At 34.7% G+C, this 24,444-nt stretch overlaps 1 protein-coding gene across 4 annotated transcripts in view; it reads right to left on the minus strand.

Annotated features, from left to right (window-relative positions):
- NBEA (neurobeachin) overlaps nt 1-24,444 on the minus strand; it is a 533,052-nt gene that overhangs the window by 267,520 nt on the left and 241,088 nt on the right. For 3 of the 4 annotated variants that reach the window (XM_064504930.1, XM_064504928.1, XM_064504929.1), the window contains 2 exons: nt 21,138-21,265; nt 1,228-1,289 (listed from right to left, as the gene is read on the minus strand). In XM_064504930.1, coding sequence (XP_064361000.1) covers nt 1,228-1,289; nt 21,138-21,265 — 190 coding nt within the window. Of the gene's footprint in view, nt 1-1,227; nt 1,290-10,131; nt 10,213-21,137; nt 21,266-24,444 lie in introns of all 4 variants that reach the window. The other variant, XM_064504927.1, reaches the window with a different exon arrangement.

Here is a 24,444-nt window from a genome sequence, read left to right on the forward strand (position 1 = left end):
TTTACTTTTCCCTAACCAATATCCATCTTGGCTAAAGAGAAAAAAAAAAGGAAGGAAAAAAAAGGAAAACAAGATCTAATGATTTCCTTATGACACAAGCTTGAAGAAATGCAACCTATGGACTGGCAAACAGCAGGTAAGTTGGAGCCCCCTCCCCCAAGTTCAGTTGTAAATGCTAATTATTTTCAGATAATTCCTGAAAAGTAGATCTTCATTTTAATTGACCCTAGAAAATCACTGGGTTTTAGTACATTTTTGGTGCTATTTTCAATGTTCACAGTGAATGGTCACAGAAACTACGAAGTATTTTTTCTTGGTAATAATGTAACAAGTAAATCTGGGCATTTTATATACTAACCTGGTATGAGTAACTGCTATTTTAAATTAGTGGGGAACTTGGTAAGTGATATACCGTTAATAAGTCTTTAGAGAATTGTAAAATCTTGTGAAGTTATCTGTAACTGTTGGGCAATTATTTGCCTTATATAAAATGAGCAAAATTGTAAAATGTCTGTTGATAACTTATTACTGGCAGTTTAAGGTAAAAGGCTATAAATATACGAAATTAGCTAATAACACTTGTGTAAAAAGACATCAAATTAAAATTAAGATGTAAATAATCAAAACACTATAAAGTGTTTTAGTTTTGATTATTTTAATTGTGATATCAATACAAAATCTTATCTGTTTCAGATTTTTCACAGAACAACTACTGCTATGCTAAAAAATATAACTACAATATTTTAGAAATAGAAATATTCTGTATCTGCCGGTTCTTGAGGGCTATTAAAACCATGTTCCCATACTCCTATACAAAATATGCAATAATTTGTGCCATGTATAACAAAAGTAATAAAGTTACCACAAATAAGATGTTTAAAAGTTACAAATTCAAAGACAAATTTTAACATAAAATTATGAAAACAACATCCTATCCATACATTCTAAATAAGAACTGGCTTGAAAAAGAGTTCATACACAGAAAAAGTGAATAACGTTCATTTTTCATACATTATAAAAAATAAATGCATATATCCTTTGTACACCCTATGGATATTGATATACTATACGGTACATGAAAAAAATACACCTTCTATTAGAAGAGATGAATTTTGTATTTTCCTATACTGAAAGGGAAGAATGAAACAAGCAATACCCAATTCTTAGGTTGACAGTAACCTATCACTGTGCAAAGAAACTAATAGTTTAAACCAGAGAATGTCTTACCTGTGAACAAAGCAGCATAACAAGTTCAACCACTGAAGTACTCGACTTCATACAAACCAGACCTGCAATAAATAGTCAAAAGTGAATTTAAAAGATTGTTGATATTCAGTTATTATATCTCCATGGTTTTCGAAATTCCATAAAATCTCTGTACTGTATGCTTCCCATCACTCAAATTCACTGAAACAAGTTTCAAGCACAAATATCCTGAGCACTTCAGATTCAAACACACCTAAATGTTCAGGAAGCATCGAAGAATCACCCGGAATAGTCCGTACCAGAGGCAGGCCAGAATGTCTTTTAAGTAAGTCTTTTTGGCATTTAGCTCTGTTCACTTTTTAGGCCTCCTCCCCTCAAATAAAATGTTTTCCAAAGCAACTTCATAAAGGCTAAATATAAAGATCAATCTTTGAAAATGAAATGCTGTAAATTCTTTAGAATAACCAGAACAGATATTAAGAGAAAGTGAATGAGGCCTTTGTTTAGAAATTATTTACATTTTCTTCTGGTAATAGATTTTCTTGTAATTGAAAGTTTGAGCATTAATGAAAGAGGCATTTGTGTGAAATCTTTTCTATTAAAATTTGTAATCCATAGTTTGTAGTCTGCTTTTCTTAAAACAAACCTTGAATTAAACAATGTAATTGTTGCTCACTATGTTGTACTTAATTTGAATAATCATAACAACATCACCACTACTGTTAATACTTGTTTGCAGCTTTGGAAATGCAAATTTACTTCCTGTGAGAAGGTTATCATATCTATGCATATAAAAGATGCGTTCTAAAGAGACAGGGAGGAAATTACATTTCTATCATTAGCTTTAAATACGGTAGATTCTGTTTTCTAAAATCATGTAGGCAACACATTGATATGAGGGTTTAGGGCACGGAAACATTTTGGTTGTGTTATAAAAATGATAAATACACAACCAGAAAGCTTACAACTAAGGAGTAAGCAGGAAGCTGAAAAGCAAACTGATGTGCTTTAAGTAGGTTTCAACAAACAGTGATTAGAGACAAAAGCACTCCTACACAATAGCATGTATATTTATTGCGGGTAGTGGATAAATACCCTTTTGTGCCCATTTTGCTAACAACCCCATCCTTATTGTACAGTAACACAGAACAAGCTGTAAGAAGCCACTAGGATTCCATTCTATCAGATATATGAGCAGACAGTTAACTAATGAAATAAGAGGCAGATGTGAAAAGCTCATTTAGGGAGACAATTGCTGTAATTGATCAGCTATTCTCATGCTCAAGTGCTAGAGGATCAGAAAGATTAATGGGATACTTATCAACCTGCAGGCTACCTCCACTGTTTGAAAGCTGACAAAGAAAACCTAAACAGAAGCTCAAACTCTACAGTTAAGCCAATGCAGGTAGCATGAGTATATGAAATATTTTACCACAGAATGTTCTCTGTGCTACTATGAATCCACCTCACATCCTGTAAAACTAAAGAAAACCCAAAACAAAACACCTATTCTGTCACACACCTTTTCCAAAATGAGATCATAGGTCTTTAAAACATGATTTAGGCAAAATAAAGCTCTTAGAAATGTATTCCCGTGCTACAGTCTTCTAAATTTGCAAATGTCTTTACCTTCTAATTATATATGAAAAGAACAAATATCTCCAGAGTAAGCATCATGCACAGTTATGAAAAATAAAGACAAATCAATTAAATTACATAAAAATGCTTATGCATCAGCAGCAATTTCTCTGCATCTTTAACGTGTCCAAAAAGAATAGAAAATTGGATGCAAAATGTACACTTTAAAGAAATGCACATGTGTGTATTTCCTGGCTTTACTCATTGAATTAAAAGTTCTTAACATTCGAAGACACTTGGTAGTAATAATGGCACATGCATAGTTTCAGACAATATGGAAAAAGTTTGGAGCATGGAACAAAATGGACACATCTGAAATGGCACAAAGAGAGGATGAGCACTCACTGTTATCACCTACGTAACAATGATGATCTGGTCTTACTGACAGAAATGCTGTGCACATGATAAAATCATACTCTTTGTATGAAGGAACTTAAAACTACGTTTGTGCAAAATTTTCTGTTTATGATAATAAGGTGGTTTATATACTACAACAAACTTTTGAAAAGCCTGCTTATTTTACAACTTGAGTAGAACAACCCTTTGACCTAAAGTTGATAGCTTTCCTCTGTTTGTCTCTACATCACTTGATAACTTTTTGTATATCCCGTCTAATCACCGGCAAGCTTGGATGGAACATTCTAGTGTGAAAAGGGAGAATCGAACCGATTTTGGTGAAATTCAGAAAAAGAAAGAGAAGGATATAGAACTGACATCTGGTTAGCACACCAGCACACCCATTAGTTGTAACCAGCTTTTTAATTGTCTGCTGATCAAATAACCCATTGATGGTAGCCATTAACACCTCTCATCACCAATTGCTTTTGAAATTTGACATTGTAAAAGGCTGGTCTTCAGGTCAAAAAGAAACAAATAAACAATCCAAAAATGTAGCAGTTTTCACATGTGAAAACAGAGCGGGAGCTAGGAAGGCCTCATAGAAGTAGCTCACGGAGACAAAGATGGATGCAAAGAATTCCTACCCTTTGCAGAGAGCTCAGCCTAAAGCAGAAATAAAGCGTGCAGGTCTGTAGTTATAAATAAGCAAAGATAGGAGCAGTCATAACACAAAATGAGGAAACACAAATTACTTGATGGGAAGGCAGAAGGAAGCAGAAACACCATTGTGTATAGTGTGCTCCATACACCACTCTTTTTTCTTTAAGTATTCATATCCCACACTTCTGCATTCTGTTTTACTTGCAGCAAAAGGAAACATTCATAGCCGTGCCGCCATTTCACGTCATAAGCTTCCTGCTTATCAGCCTCCTACTTGCACTTCAGGGACTCCAACCACTCAAATCATATGAGGGACTCGTATGTGTGCCCTTCATCCTATGCTCCATTTCCTCCTTCCCAGCTGCCAATAGTTTTGGCTTTACGTCCCTTGTGCTTCTTCCCATCTTTGCTGATTCATAATTAAGCAGGCAAAGATTTAAAATAAAGAGAAGAAAGATTTTTTTCTGATACACAATACACGATGAATCTTCAGAGCTGACTGTCACAAGATATAGTGCAGTCTGATGAGAGGAAAACAGACCAAAGGAGGTCTGTCATAGAGGACAGGTCCATTTGTGTCTATTAGGAAAAAATGCCAGGATGCAATCTCTGGTTTATGAAGATCCCACATAATCAAAAGCTGTAGAAATAAGTTAAGGAAGAACCATCATACCTGTCCTGTTGGACTTTTCATACATAGGTCAGACATAAGACCTTTTTAATAATCTTTTGCTTTTAAATTTGTGTGGTCCTCTATTTGAAGAAGTCTACCCCACGTTAACAGTCCCACTGCTTTAGGCTTGGCACAGACACTAAAATAATTTCCTTCTTTGGACTGTATGTATTTTAGCAGACAAAAGGAGGAGGAAGAAAATACTTTGCTCCCATTTTACAGACAAAAGAGAAGGTACAAACTGGTTGAGGTATTTTCACAAAATCAGAAATAGAATTTGTAGCACAAATCAGAATAAAATCAATTTCTTAAGCCCCAACTACACTGATAACTGCACTTATTCTTCGTCTTTGTATTTTCACAGTATTTCGTAGAGATTTTTAGTGTGCAAAATTTTATTAATTTTAATACAATAAGAAAGAACAATGATAACAAGCTTTGAAAAATAATGGCTTCTCTAATTGAGGCTAGCACACAAATCTATTTTTAGAGTTCTCTTTTCCCCAACTTAATTCCAGTCATAAAAGTATTTGCAATTCAAACTAAAATTGTTGCCTGCATTCTTCAGCTGCGGATAAGTTCTTCCTATACCATCTGTATCAAATGCCATTAAGGAAGCTAATGTAATTACTAAAATACAAGTGGATATTTCCTGCATACAGCAAGGTTAAAAAGGTCACTGTTTAACTGAATAGAGTACGTGCTCTTTATATTTGCTGGTCTTAGTACTTTTCTTCATGGTCTATTCTCAGTCCATTAAATATAGCCATCAAAATGCAGCAATTTGATGGCAACAATGACCACATATATGGATGCAAAAACCGGGAGCATCAAGTGCGTGACCTTAGCTAATCTGGAATAAATGATGTATGCCTGGCAATTATCTTTAAATGTTCTGGTTTACATGACTTCTTTTTCAGTGTTCTTCTGTTGCCTCAAAGATATGCTAATTATTTCTTTTCATTATGACTTAATAATGTCTAAAAAAAGATTAATTTCAAATTTACTATTTTAGTCATGCCTGTGGCATTAATGAAATCACAGGTTCAAAACCTCAAAGTCACCATGCTAAACTAGTCAATCCATGTGAATTTCTATTTTGAAGAAATACAACATAGGCTGATAAAATCAATTAAAAAAAAATCCTTATGAAATAAGATCATGGTTTTGAACTTCTTTTTATTATTATTAATACAATGTGTGTATGAGTCTAACTGAATACCACTACAATTTCATCTGGTCTTTATCAAGGTTTGCCGGCATTTTCTCTCAATGATTTTACTTTGTGTTAACTTAAACCCTTATTGGGGCTGGAATCAATTGTAATATTAGTAAAAGCAAACATTAAATGTTTTATATCCTCTGTTGAACTCAGGAAAAAAGATGCACTTAACGACACTTTACAGCCTGCAAAAATCTTTCACTCAGTTATAGCTTCAACTTAACTAGAAGTCTCAGGTATGGCTAAACAAAAAGCTTGAGAAAGTTTACTCAATTTAACCTGGTTCACAAAGAAAACTTGGCCTTTACTACTCCCCTAATGGCATGTCATAAAACCTACAGGAGTTTTGTATGGAAAAAAATGCTTATAACAAAATAAAGACATGCTGCTATATGTATTATCTTATTAAGATATGAATAGCACATGAACTTTATTTAGAAATGAATTTAGAACTTTATTTAGGACCATAAGGTCCTAAAACTAATGAAAAAGAATCAGAAAATGCTAACATTCTCTTTTTTACTTATATATTTTTTTTACTTTCATAAAGTGGGCTATTTTCTATTTCCTACTGATATAGCCTTCCACGTTCTTTAAACAAACCTGCACTGTTTTAAATTGTTCATTGTAATTACTAGTACCAAAGTATCTTTCCATAATCCTGTCTCATGTGTCAAGAGACAGAATAGGAATTTTCCACAGGTAATTACCCCTCACCATGTGCGTGTCAAGCTTTCCATTTTATCTGTTCAGCATTTGTTAGAACGGTACAACAAAGTTCCAATGACAGTTCATTCTGGTGACAAAACAAAATCATGTTTTGGGTTGGACAGCATTAGATCTACAAAAATAATTGTGATATTTTGTTTTTTTCCTTCAAATGGCATTTTTTCTTTCAAGTTTTTAAGTTCTTGCAAAATGTCTTTCTTCTGCCATCAAAATCCTATGGCAAGTAAGAATCCAAACCTGGATTCAAATTTATGGTTTTAATCAACTATAGTTGCTGGTGAGATCACTACAGATCTGAAAAGAGATACTATGGAGGGAAAATGACTAGTACGGAAAGTTTGTAAGTAAGTGCTACATAAGTAAAATTATTAACTGAAATGACAGATGTTCTTATCCCAAGCAAAGTGATTATTAGAAAACAGCAGTGGTGACCCTTTCCTAGAAGAATAAAGATGTATCAAAACTGCATTAAACCGAGAGAAACATGCAGATTTCCAGAAGGAAAAGACCTAATTTAGCAGCTAGCAATAAGGAATAAGGCATGGACACTATTTTTTCATTTTCAAATGACTTACAACACTGCATACTGCTGAAACCCTAAATTTGATAGACTATTCTTCTCACGGAGATATCACGAACTGGGAAGGAAGGAAGATGGCATTATTCCTCCAAAAGCAAGATGTGTATTATGCAGAATATAACATATTGCAAGATTATGCTCAAAATTGGTTTTAGAATCAAACTTATATCTCATATTTTGTAGACATTTAAATTACATTAATGGTCTTAACTTATGAAAAGCAAAGGTCGGCAAATATTCAGGAATTGCAGAAAGTCTGCAGATGGAAATCACAGCCAAGATGCAAAACAGTTACAACTTTACTTACACGAGAGGAAAGGAGATGCTATTCCAAAGAACATACACTTACTAGAACAACGGTCAGAGTTATGGATTTAACAATTCTTTTTAAGAGCCCTGATTGTTACATAACACAACTAATGAAGGATGGATGTATTAGTACTCCAACCCATCCTTTATACGGGTAGAACTCCTTTATACAGCAAAAGAGTTGCAGAAAAACATTCATTTAGATGAATGTGAATTTGATTCAGTGCTTTTGCAGTTGGTCAAGACTGTTATACTGCTGATTTCTGATTTTTTTTTTTTTTTGTTGTGGTGCAAGACACTGTATAACACCCATAATATAATTTGTATCGGCTACCTTACATCTAGAAAAAGTATTCATTCAGGTTATCAAACAAATTACCTTTAAAATATTTTCAGAAATCTTGGAATTTGCATCTTAAGATGAACACCGCAAATGAACACCAAGAAGTCAATATAAATAATAGATTTTAATCTTTTCAAATCCAACTCAAACTGTTGGATCATTTTAGTTGAAGTTGTAAAATAAGAGATCCTAATACTAGGATCATATAAAAAGCATCGTAATGCTATTTAACAATTTCATAAATTATTTTCTCAAAGTAAGACAACCTACACATTTTCACCATTCTAGTTACTAAAAGGAATCTAAGTGAAGACTATAAAATGTCCAGCTAGAATTACAGACTGGCAAAAAATCTTGAGAGTTTTCCATAGAAATGGGATTTATTACAATGTACACAATCTACTTTTTAAAATTATGGACTTTTGTATTGTGATGCCATGAGCTGTAATATTGACAAAACTGATGTTAGTGCCACATTACTCTGAAGAGTTTAGCCTTAGACCAACATATGGAATTTTTGTCAATTTTCCATTATTGTTACCGAGATGCACAAACAAATTCTCATTCATCAAATGAGAGAGATTGCTTAATCTACAAAATAAAATACACCATCTTTGTTCCATTTATTGTGTCACTAAGATTTTCAGAACTGATCCTGTTTATCATTTAGCACCTTTGGTATTTTTTACTTAGCCAGCAATCTTTTCTGATTTACTCAATATCTGCAATTGTTTTTCTCTGCCCTTCTCTTAAAAATAGTATCTCTTTGGATGCTTTTCAAATATCTGTTGTGATATAGTGAAGTAATACACTTATCCAATTGATATACCAGACCAGATCTAAAACTGATATAAATCTATGAGGTATTAACTGAGAACTGGCTCTAATTAGCATTAATGACACAAAATTATTCTTTTCATATGAAAGAATAAAACATAAAGGCTAACTATAAGATATCAATTACCTCTTAACTGCAGAAGACATCTTTTTGGAACAAGATGGTACTCAGCATACATTAGAATTTAATTTAGAAAACAAATGTGTTTCCATCTCCTCTAAAGTCCTCTTCTAGACAACAGGTCAAAACAACAAACCATTGATCACACTTCACTGCAGCTGATCACATTAAAACATGTGAAACCTTGAAAGTGTCTATAAAATTGAACTACTGTTTTTCTGTTCAAGTCTACTTCAGTTTCAGGTAGTCACAAGTAGCTTGTAAACTGTTTTTGGGGGTGGAAGCTTGGAAGAAACTAAAAAATGAACTTCATTCAACCAGAACTTCTGGAAAATCCTTACTTATCTAAAAGGAATCTCAGTGGAGGCCATTCCAAATTGTTTTCAATCACCCATCAGTCCAGTGTGCAAATGAAAACAAGATCCTGAAGGTCTCCTGATTTCCCCCTCTGTTCTTAGGACATCACTCTTCAGCGTGCTCAAGCTTGCAGCTAAAATTCTACCATAACTGTTACCCTGGATATGTTATTTCAAGGGATGCAGTGAGAAAAAAAGAATGGAAAAAAATTTAAAAATTGAGTTAAAAAAGTTAAAAGATTTTTCAAGTTCCATCATGTAGCAGTCTCTCAAGACGCCATTCCTTTCCTGATCAAGTTGCCATTTTGTGTCCGAATGTGAACAAAAATTACTAAATAAAAACAACTGAACACATTTGGAGAAAAGCAGCTATTCTGAAATTTTGTATTCTATTAATATCTCACAGTTTTCTTATTTAAATGAAAAAAGGTCTATCCCTCCTTTCTCTTTTTTCTCCTTCCTTCTCCTCCCATCAAGTCTGTGTTACGGAAAAGAAGAATTTTCAGAATTACTTCAACAGTGAATTATTTTCAAAGTATACGATCAGAAATCATTAATTCCACACACTAATGCTAGCATTTGTTTACACTTTCTACCTTTACTAGACTTATGATGCTTTGTCCTCATCTCGAGAACTTCTTCCAGTTCTCTCTCTAGCTGTCAAAAGTGACATGCTAGACCAAGTAGATAATATATATGATACAAAATTACAGTTTCAAGAATACCATGCTTTCCTTGAAAATGTAATAAAGGAATGTAATTCAAATGTATTGCTCTAAGCTTTTTTTTCTTCTTCTTCTTAGGTGAGGTGTTTTATTTTCCTCCTGAAATTTATCAACTCTTTTCTTAGCTTCAGCCTGTAACTTATTCCTATTTGATGCCATATCTTCTCTGCTTAAACATTCTTTCTTTTTTGCCTCTCCTTTTCTTTTAAAAATAGGGTTTTCTTTCCTTTTTTTCTACTACTTTCTTCTAATCTTTCCGTTATACTCTTTCCAACTGTCAGGGGGAATATTATCATCATGTCTGGACACAATTGAAATGGTGTGTGCATGGTGAATGACAAAAAAGGGAAGGGAGAAAAGGATAGGCTGCACAGCAGTGCACTTGCTCTTTACCTGTTCTCCCTCCTGCCTTGTGTTTCTTCTCTTTGGCAACCTTGTGGCCATACTGAGAGATCAGCGAGGGAACCAGCACAGCTGCAGATAGGAAGTATAACAAAAATATAAAGAACTCATGCAACTTCCTAAATTTCTAAGGCCAAGAGGATCATTATTTTAACTAGACCTGATCTCCTGAGTAGCATAAGCCTAAGTCAGGGGATTCCATGGTATAATTTTGGTATCTAGCTGAGCAAATTGTTGGTGAACTAGTATTTTGATGACTGTTATCTGAAAATCTGGTAACAGAGAAAAAAAGCTCCATTTCCATGCTGGATTTTGCTGACTTTAGTTGGCAGCCATCAGATCTCATTCTTACCCTGAAGCCCTACCAACAAATGGTAATCATTCCAAAACAATGGCTCTCAAAACACAAAACCGTACCACAGTTACAGATATTCTGAAATAACTTGTATTTCTTGTGTTTCTGTTTCCTTTATTTCCTTGACAGTAACATTGTTATGGCCTCTCCCTAGACCTGCTGTGACACCACTTTACCATCTTAATTTGACATACCACAACTGTCTCTTGTCTGACAAATTCTTTCGGTTTGAGGATTTCCCACTGCAAGACATCACTATTAGTATAAAAAGATTTGAGCATAAAGTTCCACATAACATCATACAAAAATAAGACATAATATAAGACAACATATAAGTTCAGCAGTTTTTTTTTAAAGTAAACGTCAGTATAAAGCCAGACAGGATACAGTAAACAGCATCATCTTTTTAACTGCCTTTCAGTCCTTGCGAAGATAATACCAGAGCCTTGCAAAGATAATACCATATCTGTAGGGAGTTTGTTAACATCTGGATAAATTAAGCTTGATGATTCATCAACCTTTTTCTATCAAAAGCAAAACTTAAAATATACCTATTTATAAAACATCTCAACTGAAATAGCTTCTCAAGGTAATTCATCCAGGAGTTTTTGCAGAACATTCTCTGTTTATGCCTTGAAGGCATGGAAACTAGCACATCCATACCCGAAGGGATGAACTGCAGAAGTGCCTTTAAATCATAAGGACAAGTATAGGGAGTTTTGTTAAACTTGGGCACCGACTAAAAGGTTTCAATCTGGGTCATAAGAGCAGATGACAAGTAGACACAGAGTTAAGGAAAACAGAAGGTGAAACTATGACCAGCCCTAATGAGATTAGTTTTGTAAAGAACCTGGATGCAGAGATCAGGCTACATGGAAAAGGATTATTAAACTATACCATATTAGAAATACAGCTTTCAGGGCAAAATCTGATACAGAGATGTTATTTGCACCCTATACTTTATCAAAGTTAGGTAGTTCTCTGGAAAATATTGCTGGGATAATAAAGTAGATTGATTCCACTTTTAAGCCTTTTGAGGACAAAGGGTGGGGCAAATACCAGCCTAACTGTTTCAAGTCCAAAATCAGCAGTCCCCTGCTAAGCTCTGAATGATGAATTAAGTGGAATAAGAACCGGAGAACCTCTGCCTGTGGGGAGCTTCAGTCACAGCATGAACATCCTGTAGATACTGAATACCTTTCTGGCATACCACCTCGTTTTTCTTTGGACCTGGACAGTAAAGGAGAAAATAATAAGGGGAAAAAAGGTGGCTGCTCTAAAAAAAATTGTACAACTTAGTCCAGCATTGCTTTGCAGTACTGCTGTATGTCTGATATGATGAGTCCACCTACAGGCTAAGTTACAGTAGTGCTTGTACACGTAAAGAAATTTCTCAAGAATCTTTTAAAAATAATTTGCTTGAAGCAACATTAAAAAGCTCTCCTGATAATTTTTTTGAGAATGAGGGAAACGTAAAAAAAAAAAAAAAAGAAAAGAGAAAAAGAAAGAAAAAATGCATGAAAACTGCAGGTTAGAACAAAAAGGATGAAGGAGGGACATCTGACCTTGATGGTACTAAGACAAAGGAGGAGTATGAAGTCAAGGAGGTTATTCTACTAGAGTTTTAAGGCCAAAAAACCAGTTCTTTCTAGGCCGTAATTGCTTGCAACTGGAATACAGGCTACTATCTTGAAAAAAAAATGTGAGAAAGTGCCAGTATGGCTGAAGGTAAGTGCGATCTGAGGACCACAAACTTCTTTGTCTCATTCTATACAGGCTCCAATATTCTGTGCACTTCTTCATGCACTTTAAAGCACAACTATTGGCATTGTTGGTTTCCTAGTGATATAATTTTTTTATAGTAGCACTTTTAACATTAATTTAATGATTTCGAGCATTTAGCAGCTTCTTTATTCTCAAGGATAGCTTTCAAAGCCTCTTTTCAGTAAATCTTACTCCTTTATTTAGCTACCAGCATTTATTTTCCTGAGAGTATATGTATTTTTTACTGCTGCATTTTAATATATTCTGCTGAATATATGTAGTTGATTCTAAACTTTAAAATTAATCTTACATTTTCAGTCATTTTTTCCTCTGTTGGTAAGAAACAGAAAATGAGGACTTACTACATTTTGGATTGTAAAAATGTCTTGATTATTAACTAATGTAACAATGATAGGACATAAAATCTGAGTGCCAACAATCATTTCTACCCTTAAGTTACACTGGGACCACACAAGCCAAAGACAAAGGAGAGGGCATGAGCAGTTAACCTCTGTTACATAGTCTAATATATCTCAGTAAGTGTCCAATTCATTAGACAGGGATAGAGTGGCTCATACATATAATTAATTATTGGCAGGTTCACTTTCAAGAAGGTGCCAGATGCTATGCATTTTCTAGTTGCTATCTGGATCTCTGATCTATAATGTTTCCTCCCATGTTAAACATCTCAGAACACATTTTTGTGCACAAAAACTTCAGTAACTCAAGAGTTATATCTTCAAAATCAGATGTATGTGTATCCTCTTCACTTTCTAGTATTTACAGGACATACCCTTAAAGGTGTCATAAATGAATATTATATGAAGGAAAAATGTTCAGTAACTCATGTGGGGGTTGTTATAGTTTGAAGATTTCACTGTGGATAAATAGCAGATATTTTTGCTCTGGTACTTGTTCTTCAGTTCCTCCTCCAAATGCAAATATTGGGATTTGTCTTCATAGTAGTAACACATTCTGAAAAACAGTATGGAAGTTGTAAAGCTTCGAACCTTGACTCTGCTGGAGTATGTGTAAACAAAATAGGCAGATTTGAATATCCATTTAACCTTTCAGCATTCCATTGCTCCTACCATCCAGACTTCTGGAAAATCGCTGTTGTTTTCTGTCTCCATATATATCTGACTGATCAATGCTCTTTAGTAAGAAGCACTTTCAGTGCCAAAGTATTTGGAGAAACATAAGCATATTGGGAAACTTTTCAGTAAGACATCAAGAGCTAGTCACAGATAGAGAATTTCTCACAACTGACATATCAAATTCCAACAACCTATATGTAGCAGTTTGAAATAAACTATTGTTTTCTGTTTATGAAGAGATTACACCTCATGCAGGTAGGACTTCAATCAGCAGCAGTATTTTAAATCCACTGGAGGATTTCAAGGGTTTTGTTGTCCTGTCTAAAAATTATTTATTGTTTTCTTCACAGTGAAAAAAAACCCCTACAAATTCCATCACTTGCAGAAATTAATAAACTAAAAAATGGAAATGATAAGCAAAGAGCATCCTCAGAGAGCAAATGTGCAAATACTCAAAGCCTGTATCAATATTTAGTTGTTCAATGTAGTGTTAGTGATAATGAATGCTTTTTAAACTTTCAAAAAAAAAAAAAAAGCATCATCTTGTTCCAACTTAATTATCTAAATAGGACACATTAAAAGTTTTCAGGTAACAGTGTGATTTCACTAGGATCTTTTTGCAAATGTTTTTGTTGAAAGACAAAAAGAAATCTATGAACAGAAACTCTGCCTCTTCCACCCAAGTAATCTGTGAGCACCATCAGTTAAGAAAACCAAACTCAAAGGTTTGGGTCAGCCAAGGATTGATCAGCTTTAACTGAACAGTCCTAAGTTGGCAGCATGATCTCTCATTAGACAAAAGAATGTACACTGAGACAACTGGAGCACAAGGAAAGAAAGGACTGGGAGGTGACAGTGACAGAGAAGAAATGTATTAGAAACTCCTTAGCCTTGAAAAACAATTCAGAGTTCATGTTCCAGTAAAACCCAAAGAACCCCTAAGCTTACTGATCTTGACTGACCAGAGTAACCACATTCAGCAAGGCACGCAGTACAAACGGCACTAGTCTGAACATTCATGACAGCCTTCCCCCACAAGCATTTTCAACATTCACCTTGATTTCTAACAGGGATTCTCTGATGCCTAATAAAGTTGAACTCATACTGCACTCTTTCTTAGGCTGCAGTTACCCATTGAATGATGGTGCTGCTAAATCAGTTGTCTTATTACTCCTTGTCCTGCATGATCCATAATGCTGTACACAGCTGCAACTCCTGAGTCACTTTTCAACTAAATCATTCTTTCCATTTATTCACTACACGATCACAGATAGAACTGTGCTGGTAAACCCCAAATGAGGGTGCAGAGCAGATATTTAAGCTGATGAAATACACATGTAACTACTGCCTCAGCCAAGATAATATAGGGTCTTTTTTTCTTTATCCAGATACCTATTTTCATGAAAACTGTAGAAAAATACCATTTTTAAAGTCTGCTCTGTTAAACTGATTGAAACCGGACAACATATTCAAAAGTTATCAAAGAAGCAAGAGACTGATCCTCCTCACGCAATGTCATCATAGAAGTCTCATATCTGCAAGAAACCACATTAAAGTATATGCATGGCTGTGCATTTACACATTTTCTCTTCAAAATCTGAGGACCACACTATAGCTGACATGAGGCTTATATGAGGCTTGCCCGAACAGACAAGCTTCATTAAGCAGAGAAAGGAGAAAATATCTCACAAGCCATACCAAAATGACCTTCCAAATGGTGACTAAGAAACTTCTTAACTCAAAAATAAAAATCAGCTTGCTCATGTATATACATATACGGCATGGCAACCACCTCAGGAGAAACATCTATTTCATAGTGGCTTAAACAGTGACCATCTTTGATGCCTCAGAGTAAGACGATATACATTTTGACTGCATCTGGCCAATGGCAGAACAAGGGAAAAACACCTTTTTTTACTGACCCCTGCAGGTGGCTAGCTGACTCTGAAGCACATCTGCATATGAACATACGAATAAATTCAGCTATTACAATGTTAGAACAAATTAAGGTCAGTGCAGACTATTATTCCTTGCATGGCTCAAGTACAGAGGCAATGGGGATTCACAGGTTCCAAAGCCACACAGAAGCTCCAAAATCATTCAGTAAATACATCCTATTTTTCCTCTTGAGAAGCTGGACTGAAGATTGTATTTAAAAAAGATACTTAAACCAGTAGTAAAGACTACAACTAATGATGATCTTCACACTCAGTAGTAGAACCTAGGAAGCTTTTCCAGTGTTACATACCCTCATTCTCAGCATTCTGCTGATAGCAAGACTGAAACACTCTGTAATATCTAACTTCTTTTTTCACACCGCAATTGGCTTCTCTCTTCTCCTTGGTACACTGAATAAATCAAGCTCCTTAAATCTTACTTCACAGAGTTTATCTTCCATCCCTCAATCATTCTTGTGCCCTGCTCTTTCTTCCCTCTGCAGTACGTCCATATCTTTCTTGAAGTGCTGACTATACAACCAGGCAATAGCAGTTTTACTGAAGTTGTGCACAGAAATGAAATCACCTCCTTATCTCCTCTTTCTAAGCATTCAAGGATTGGACAAGTCTTTGTTGCCCGGCACTGAGCTAAAAGAGCTCAGAGTATGCTAATAATTATAACAATCCCTACATTCCTTTGGGCTGCTGCTTCCCTCATCTCCTGTCCTTTAGGTATAGTCTATATTCTTCGTTCCTAGATATTGGACTCAGCATTTCGCTGTATTGAAATTTTGCTTTTTCTTGGCTTGTAGTTATTCCACAAAATGATTCACATATCTCTTCAGCAGAATGCCTTTGCTTCTCATTTCATACACAAGCAACCCTTGTCTAATCAGTGAATTTTGCCAGGCACAATTTTGTATTGTAGTCAAGACTGTTAATAAATATGCTGAAGTAGGATCAAAAAGTGACTCATAGTGGTTTCTGCACAATAAATAGTTCCAGTTTTTGCTTATGTGCTGTTAATTCCTTTCAATGTATGTCTTAAAAGCATAATACTGTATTTCTCTATTCTTTTCTCTCTTGCTAGTACTGACTTTTCATTATTTCTTTTTTTTTGGTCAGAATGTTGATCACAAGCTGTGCTGCAGACTGGTAAGCAATTAGCAGAAGTCTGAGTAGTTGAAAGAAAACATTCTTGGACACATGAACAAAACAAATATTTTGGATGTGGCAGAGTGAGAGAAAGAAAGTGGCGGAACTGTAGGAATAGTAAAATAAGTTCTGAAAGATCATGCAGTTTCTCCCTCTTCACAGCATCTGTGCTTTTGAACACAAGAACAATACATAAGCTCTAAAAAGTTTCTATGAGAAAGCCAAAGGCAATGTGGAGCACTGAAAAATACTATATACAGGATTTCCAGGGCACCACAGTATCATAGGAAAATGGTTACCCTCTGCTTTTCTTACTACAAAGCTGTTGTTCAAGATTTTAGACTGAAATCTGACACAAATTGTGTCAGTATTGGTAGGTTTTTTCTTGTAGAAAAGAAGGTACAATGAAGTGGGTCATGCTGATTAATTGGCAGTTATAAATATCCACTGCTCACAGAGCGATGACACACTTGAAGTCTTTGGGAGCTTTAAAAGCAGAGCCATTTAGCATGCAAGTTCTATCTGTGATTCTCAAAGGAATGTCTTAAGCAATTTTTCAATTGTTTCAAGAAGTCTCCTGTCACACCATTATGAACCTAGCCCATCATCACTTCTATTGATTATTTTCATAGGACCATGTGGTGAATTAATGAGGAGAAACAGTTTCTGTTCCTATCAGCATGAAAACATTTTGTTTTATCTGATTTGAACTGTGCATGTATCAGAAACACACCAAATGTATAGCAAAGAATTTGTAAGAGCTCACTGGGAGAAGGGCTACCTGGCTGACATTCCAGCCAGGCAATGATATAGGAAAAGGAGAAGAATTGGTAAAGTTCATTTTGGTATCTCACCAAAGAGAAAGGAAAGAATTGTATGCGTTGACAGTTTAAGACACGCTAGGACTAGTTGCAGCGAAAAAAATCTTTTACCCATCTGTGCTTGACAAAAAGAGGATATAACTTTTCTTTTGGATATGGATCAGTTTACACTTGCCCATAACATTTTCACCTAAAAGCTAGGATGTTGTAATGCACTTTGCATGGAAGGTATTTGCAGACCATATGGAAATTGAGTTAGTGAAAACATATCTGCCCAAGTGTTAAATGGAACTCCACAATGAGCATTCCTAAGCTTAAATATGTGACCTATACATATTGCATGTTTGTTTCCAATTAGATTCTATATGGGTAATTTTAACCTTTGTAACTTCTCTTCTTTGAGGTATTGAAAAAGCTGAGCTGAACCATGGAAGTATTGGACTGGTTTTGGTATATTCTGTTTTAAGCTATTTGCATTCAGTTGCAAGTCAGTCATTTTTTAATCTGTCACTGAGGACATTTTCCACTTATATAATACTCTAGGAAGTTGGTCAATCATCTGAAATATAGACAGTCAGAAGTGTAAGATGTCTTTGAAAAAAGAACTGGTTTTGGGAAAAGAAGCAAAAATGAGTATTATTTCAGAAAGTAAGTAGACGAAAAAGTTTTACCAATAAATATCTTCTCCAATATCAGATTACTACTTGATAGGGTTCCTCTGCTATCAGTCATGTCTGGGAATTTACAAGAACAAACATGAAAAATAAACAATGGTGAGAGCTCCTAGTTACCGCTCAGACACTCTAGCTAGTTCATTTCAGTTCCACTCAGAAGTTAAGAAGACGCTGCTTAGATATTAAATATTATTTTCTTAAACAGTAAACTGGCCAAATATTGGGACAGAATGAGAGTACAAGCCAAAGGAAAATGGGGTGGCATGGTATGATTGCAAGCTTTTTCATCAAAAGTTTGAGACAGCTCAGCTATTCCAAGGAGGTGAAACCATAACTAAGTTGTGTACTTCCCTCCAAATATATGTCAACACCACCTATCTCACAGCATCAAATCTTCTGGAAAGTTGACATAATTAACCTGTTTCAGAAGTATTAATTTTCTCCTCTCGCTTTTCTATTGGGATCCTTTTCCGGTATGCAAAAACCAAAGTTACAGAACTGTTCATATTCTTAAGAAGTCTGTAATTATACAGTAATTTTTATACACACACACACACACACACACACACACACACACACACACACACACAAATGTGCGCACGCGCGCGCATCACCAAAGAGAGCTTACAGCTTCCTCTGCTATCAAGGATGCCTCAAGGTATTCAGATTTGAGCAAAATCTGACAGGGAAATACTTTATACCACATTCTCAAAGACAGCAAGAGGAATGAAGGTATTTTTGTTTCAAGCTTGAATAATCAAAAGAAAATATACTTTATAGAATACAGCAGATATATTTAGGTTAACCAATTTGAAAAATAGACAGCAACTCCAGACTAGATTAAATAAACTTTATTTGCTGCTTTGTAATTAAAATCTTTGTAACTAAAATCTTTGCAAATAAAACAATGCAACAAATTATTTCATATAAAACTTTCAAGCTAATTACTGCTTGCCTTAAAGTAAGTTTAAATCATCAAAGCCCCACACGAATTCTGTGTACTCACATATCTTGAATCACTCCACTAATAATCTCTGTTTCGCAGAATCATTACATATAAAGCACTTTCAAGGGATAAGACCACCATCAGCTTTCAGTAAACAAGGACAGGAAATTTCTCAAAGTAAATCAGGTAATGGACCAGCAGAGAATTTAGAATTCTCTTTTAAAGGGAACTTAACTAGGCAAGTTAGTGTAGATCAAGGATCTCATGCAGGTCATGAAGAAAGAAAGGATGAAAGGAAGTAGACAATGACTATAGCAGCAGCTCTGAGAGTTCCCTGTTAAGATGAAAAAGAGCCTAAATATTTTAGAAGGAAGGAGCAGAAATGCAAGTCTTGAGGCCTGCTGTGTTCAAATTGAAGTTGTGCTTGGATTTGCTTTTACAGATCGCTATTTCAACCTCTTAGGTAGAAAACACTGGTTCTTCAAACTGAAGAATAAGAGAGCAATTGAAGGGATGGTTAGACATAACATTAAGGAAAAGTGATTGGAAAGATGGTGCTTATTTTGGAACTTAGTGCTTGCTTACTCCTGAGACTGAATTCAATGGCTGAGTTCTACCAGGGACAAAACTTGGGGCAGCAATCCAAGGTATCAGAAGAATGCTACAGGCTACAGTATCATTTCTCTGTCTGGACAGGCAATGACAAAAACTCATACTGCCATATTGCAATCAGATTCCTGTTGCCTCTAGCTTTGTCACAGGCTGGGAACTGCTGGAGCCTTGTTCACATTATGATTATGACCAAAAGAGTTGTAATAACACTGGTGAAGAATTGTTTATATATAAAAAGGAGCTCAGGTGAAGCCAAGCCAATTTTGTTTGTATTGTGTAAAAATTACTGTGCAATTAAACAATTGTCAAACAAAAAAGGATAATATTGCTACAAATTTTGCAGTTAACTTTGCTGAAATAAAACACTTCAGAATGGAATCCATCAAAACACCTTACAACTATTTCATTATTCAGTGAATAGCTCAACTCACTAACTTCAGGTGTCATTAAAAGAGAATAGCAACTTTGTCATAGTTATATAATAAACAGTATAAAATAACTGGAGCCTCTGAAAATTACCGCACTACAATACCATTCCTTATTTTAAACAATAAATAGACAAAAAAGGAAGAGGCTAGTTAGAAGATTTCAGTCACAAGGTGCAAATATTTCCATCATTAAGAATAAAACAGAGCCATGTTGCAGGGAATAACTAGGCCATAGAAAGACTGATATTTAGATTAAAAATATGTATAATAGAAGGAGTTTTTCCCCAAAGAATTTGAACACAAAGCCATGTTTTTTCTGTGTAGATCTTCACACATTATCAGCTTTGCCTGAATGACTTTTTTTCCCCTCAGCAAACAGTAGCTCTTTGCATATAGTGTATAAAAATAATTCAGGAAGGAATATGTTCCTCCAGGTATATGATGTGAGAACAATGCATGCTTGTTCCAACTTCCCCATAACAATTTTAGTTGTATTAGCACTGATTCTTTACTTGCACTAGCTTACTTCATTTGCACTGATTTCTACATTCCATTATTTTCTTTCTTCATTATTTACTGCCTTACTTAGGAGCATCCATTACTTTCCCAAAATTTTATAACCACAAAGTAGTAAAGACAATACATAAAAAACGATAAAATCCTTAAAAGTGTTCTAGGATATTTTTCTTAAAAGAAACACCACTTTTTATTCTCCTCTAGGGATAACTCATTATATGCCTGCGTGAATTCAACTCATCCACCTGAGCAAATAGTGTCCCTACCAAATCTATATGCACGTATCAACCATTCTGGAGCGCTCTCTTCACTTTTCTTTCTTCCAAGTGAATTGATTACACTTTTGATTATATTTTCCCCTAGTTTCTCAAAGTCGGGCTGAAAGATGTATAATAATATAATTATTTTGAGGAGGAAAAAGCAAATTATAGAAAGGTTTCTGAATTCCAAGATAACAGAATGCATCTTTATGCAGCCTATCACTTAGAAAAGGGAACAAGAGTCATCACTTTTAATTATTTTAAATACAGTTAAATGCAAGGAAGTGAAATCACAACACATGAACAACTGATTCATTTATATATCAAAAATATAAAAGTTATATAAAGTCTTGTTAAAATGACAGTTTCACTTCCTGTTCATATCAAATGACTAATAGCCAAAATATTATAATCTTATAATAGAAACAGTACCTTCAATCAACAGCTCTTGTCCATGACTGCCCAACAATGTACGGGATAGGAAAGGGGCAAAATCAACAAAAATTTCTCGCAGGAGGGGGGCCACCTTTTCTAAGGCTCTTTCAAGCTTTGCAGTGATACTATGAAAAAACAGAGAACATAAGTGGAAGAAAAATTATCAATAAAAGTACGATAGCAAATTATATCTGCTTTTAACAGATGCTGTAAATTTTTTCAGAAAACAGAATGATCATAGTTTGATTAACTTCATAATGTTTAAAACACCTTATGCAAATGTTATGTCAGATTCACCAGCCTGGGAGCCTCACAAGTTTTAAAACTTTTAGAAAATACTCCAGAACTGGTAATTTTTTTTTCTCATTTTTAAAAATGTTAAGAAGAAACTCAGATATTCAAGTATACATCTATTGGTCCCATCCTAGCTTATACTCAGCTCATCCTTTTATATGCATTTGCAAGCATGAAAAGAGAATCTTTTCTCCATCTAAAATAATCATTAAAAATTTGGGTTTTTGTTCAAGCCTCAGATAACAACATCTGACACTCACATGCTAGATAAGGAAGTGTACTACCTCAGGAACTGAGAAAACTATTGTTCTATTCTTCAGCTTTGAGGCAACATGATCCCAGTAAGTCCCTTTGCCTTTCTATTCCTACTTCTCTGCCTGCTGAGACTATACACTCTTTGAAGCATGGAATGCTCCTTAATTTGCATTTGTACAATGAGAAGTAGTGTTGTGAGTTCTGCTCGATTCTTAAATACTAGAGATAACACCACTCTATCTGAAGACCCAAGTCGAGCAAAAGTATGAAAACCTCAGCCTGTGCTACACTGTTCTCTCTGAAGGATTGTATCACTTCATCTTCCTTTTATGCACAGTTGCCCTCTCCCCTTCTAAAACTTTACAGAGTGTAACTCTTTCTCTCTATAAAAGTCTTACACCAAGATTTAAAACCTTCTGTGTTACCAAAAAGAAATGAACTATTAGTCAAAAGTATAAATGAAATGACACACATTTATATTCTGGGCTACCAAGCATTTTTGGTGTTCTTTCTCAGACCACTTGTGGTAGAGAATATTTCCGTTGTGCTTGAATTAGAGCACCAAAATATTATCAGCGTTTAAAAGCACAATTACAGGAAGAAGTTACAGTTATTGATAGAACCTAAGAGAACGCACATTGACACTTAAATTTTCAGTGGTATCCTATGTATAAACTTCAAATAAATGTGAACCTTCATGTGAACCTCACATAAAGATGTCTCTATTTAAAAACAAAGCTGACATTATGAACATATTGAAAGTTTTCCTCCAGTAACTTAAAATGACTTTTTTTGAGGTCATGCAGCTTATTTGTTTTCAATGTACCATTTTCCTATTTCATATTCAGATGCTGATTTTCTAATATTCTATGGAGGGATTCACCTCACTAACCTTTTGGATCTAGCCTGTTTTAGATGATTACTTGATGCAAATTTCACTATGCTAAAGCCTCTACTGAGTATGCCTGAATAACAGGTGCCGAGCTTAGATAGAGGTTTACATTTGCTACATGAATCTACCCCAAGCTTTTGCTGCTAGAGACTTCTCTAAACATCCTATGGGGGTTAATGTAATCAGTTTTCATGACTGAACTCACTTTTTAAGGAGTTTTTGTAAACAGTTAATACTGTGTTTTCTCCTTTCAATTTGGGGACATTCAAGGCAAATAAATAAACTCCTAATAGCTTCCAAGTTCAAGATTATTTATTTTGCAGATTAAAAGCAACACGTCAGAAAATAAATTCTGTAAAGGTGAGAAATTGGAACGAGGAAGATTAAAAGAGCACAGGAAGACAGTCAGATAAAAAAAATTACTTCTTAAACTGTGAGAAAAGAACAATTATGTGGATAGTTCTTACTACTAATTACTTCAGTTCATCACAAAGAAACAATATATGAGATTTACTTCTACTGAGTGAGAGATTTTGGTATGCAATCTGTTTATTTCAATCTATGAAAACAGAGATTAAGACAAAACCTATGAAGAATGGAAAGAATGGGTTTTTTTTAATGCACAAATGTTATACAGCATAAAACCTCAAGGAACCAAAGCATCTTTTGAAATAGTTCTTGGTGCGGTGATGTTAGATCTAAATAAAAACCCAGGTTCTAAAGACCAGTATTTTTTCTTGATGGAAGTGATAAAATTCCAAATAAAACCCTCACTTCTTCAATAAAAAACTCACTGCAGAGCAGAACCATCAGTTTATGTCCTAATAGCCAAAAAATTCTGGAAATTTTCGCATTCCCTGCTGTAAAAAGCAACACAATAATAATACTTTAAAAATAAACAGTGAAGCCATTATTTGAACCTTTTGACTTACATTCTTAGCAGGATCTTATCCTCAAAAGGACTAGTTACATGCTAATACACTTTCTACAGGTTTACCTTCCTCTTACCAAAAGTAACATGTCCATGAATGTAAAATGACAGGAAAATCAATCTGCTCTTTGTCCAGTAATCCAACCATTCAGCTCTTTGAAACTAAATCAATACAACTTCTCTATGCCTACCATCTTTTTTTTAATATCTAAAGACTCTTAAAAGACTTGAAATGAAGCATGATAATATATCACGGGATGCGTAAGGAGGACAGAAATCCAGGGAAGCAGTACAAACACTCAGAATTATCATATATATATTTTTTGAAGTGGCAGAAAAGAAAAAGTTCCCTCAATTTTATGAACTTAATTTAAAATTGTATTATAAGAATCATAGCTGGTCAAACAACAGCATTTCTATTTTAACATTAAAATATATTTTTTGCAATAGAAAAGTAAAACGTTAGAATAAAAAAGCAAAATTCTTTGTAGAATGACAATTAAAAATATTTAGAGAAAACTAAATGCTTTGCACAGTCAAGATCAAAATGTTTAATTTCCGTACTATTATACAATTTCTGTAACATTACGCAGTATCAAGTGTAACAAGTAATAAGACCCATAACCTTAGATATCATATATAATTGTAATAGCAGGGTTGTGACAAGATACTTTGATGTCTAGGCACACACTTTCCCAGTTTCATTCCAGACCAAACCTCTACCTCCAAATCAAGACTATTTAAAGAGTCCAGGATCATATTCCTGCTCACACTTGCCTGCTCAGGTCACAGCCATAAGCACCTTCTTTGCTTTGTAGCTGCTATAAGGGAAGGCTAAGATAAGTTGGCTTTCACTTCATGCTCTCTTACCCCACAAACAGCTCTGATTTTTAATCATGTAAAAGTCGACACACAACAAAACCAAAGCAAGA

Source organism: Dromaius novaehollandiae, chromosome 1, assembly GCF_036370855.1.
Source record: "Dromaius novaehollandiae isolate bDroNov1 chromosome 1, bDroNov1.hap1, whole genome shotgun sequence".
Classification (NCBI taxonomy): Eukaryota; Metazoa; Chordata; class Aves; order Casuariiformes; family Dromaiidae; genus Dromaius; species Dromaius novaehollandiae.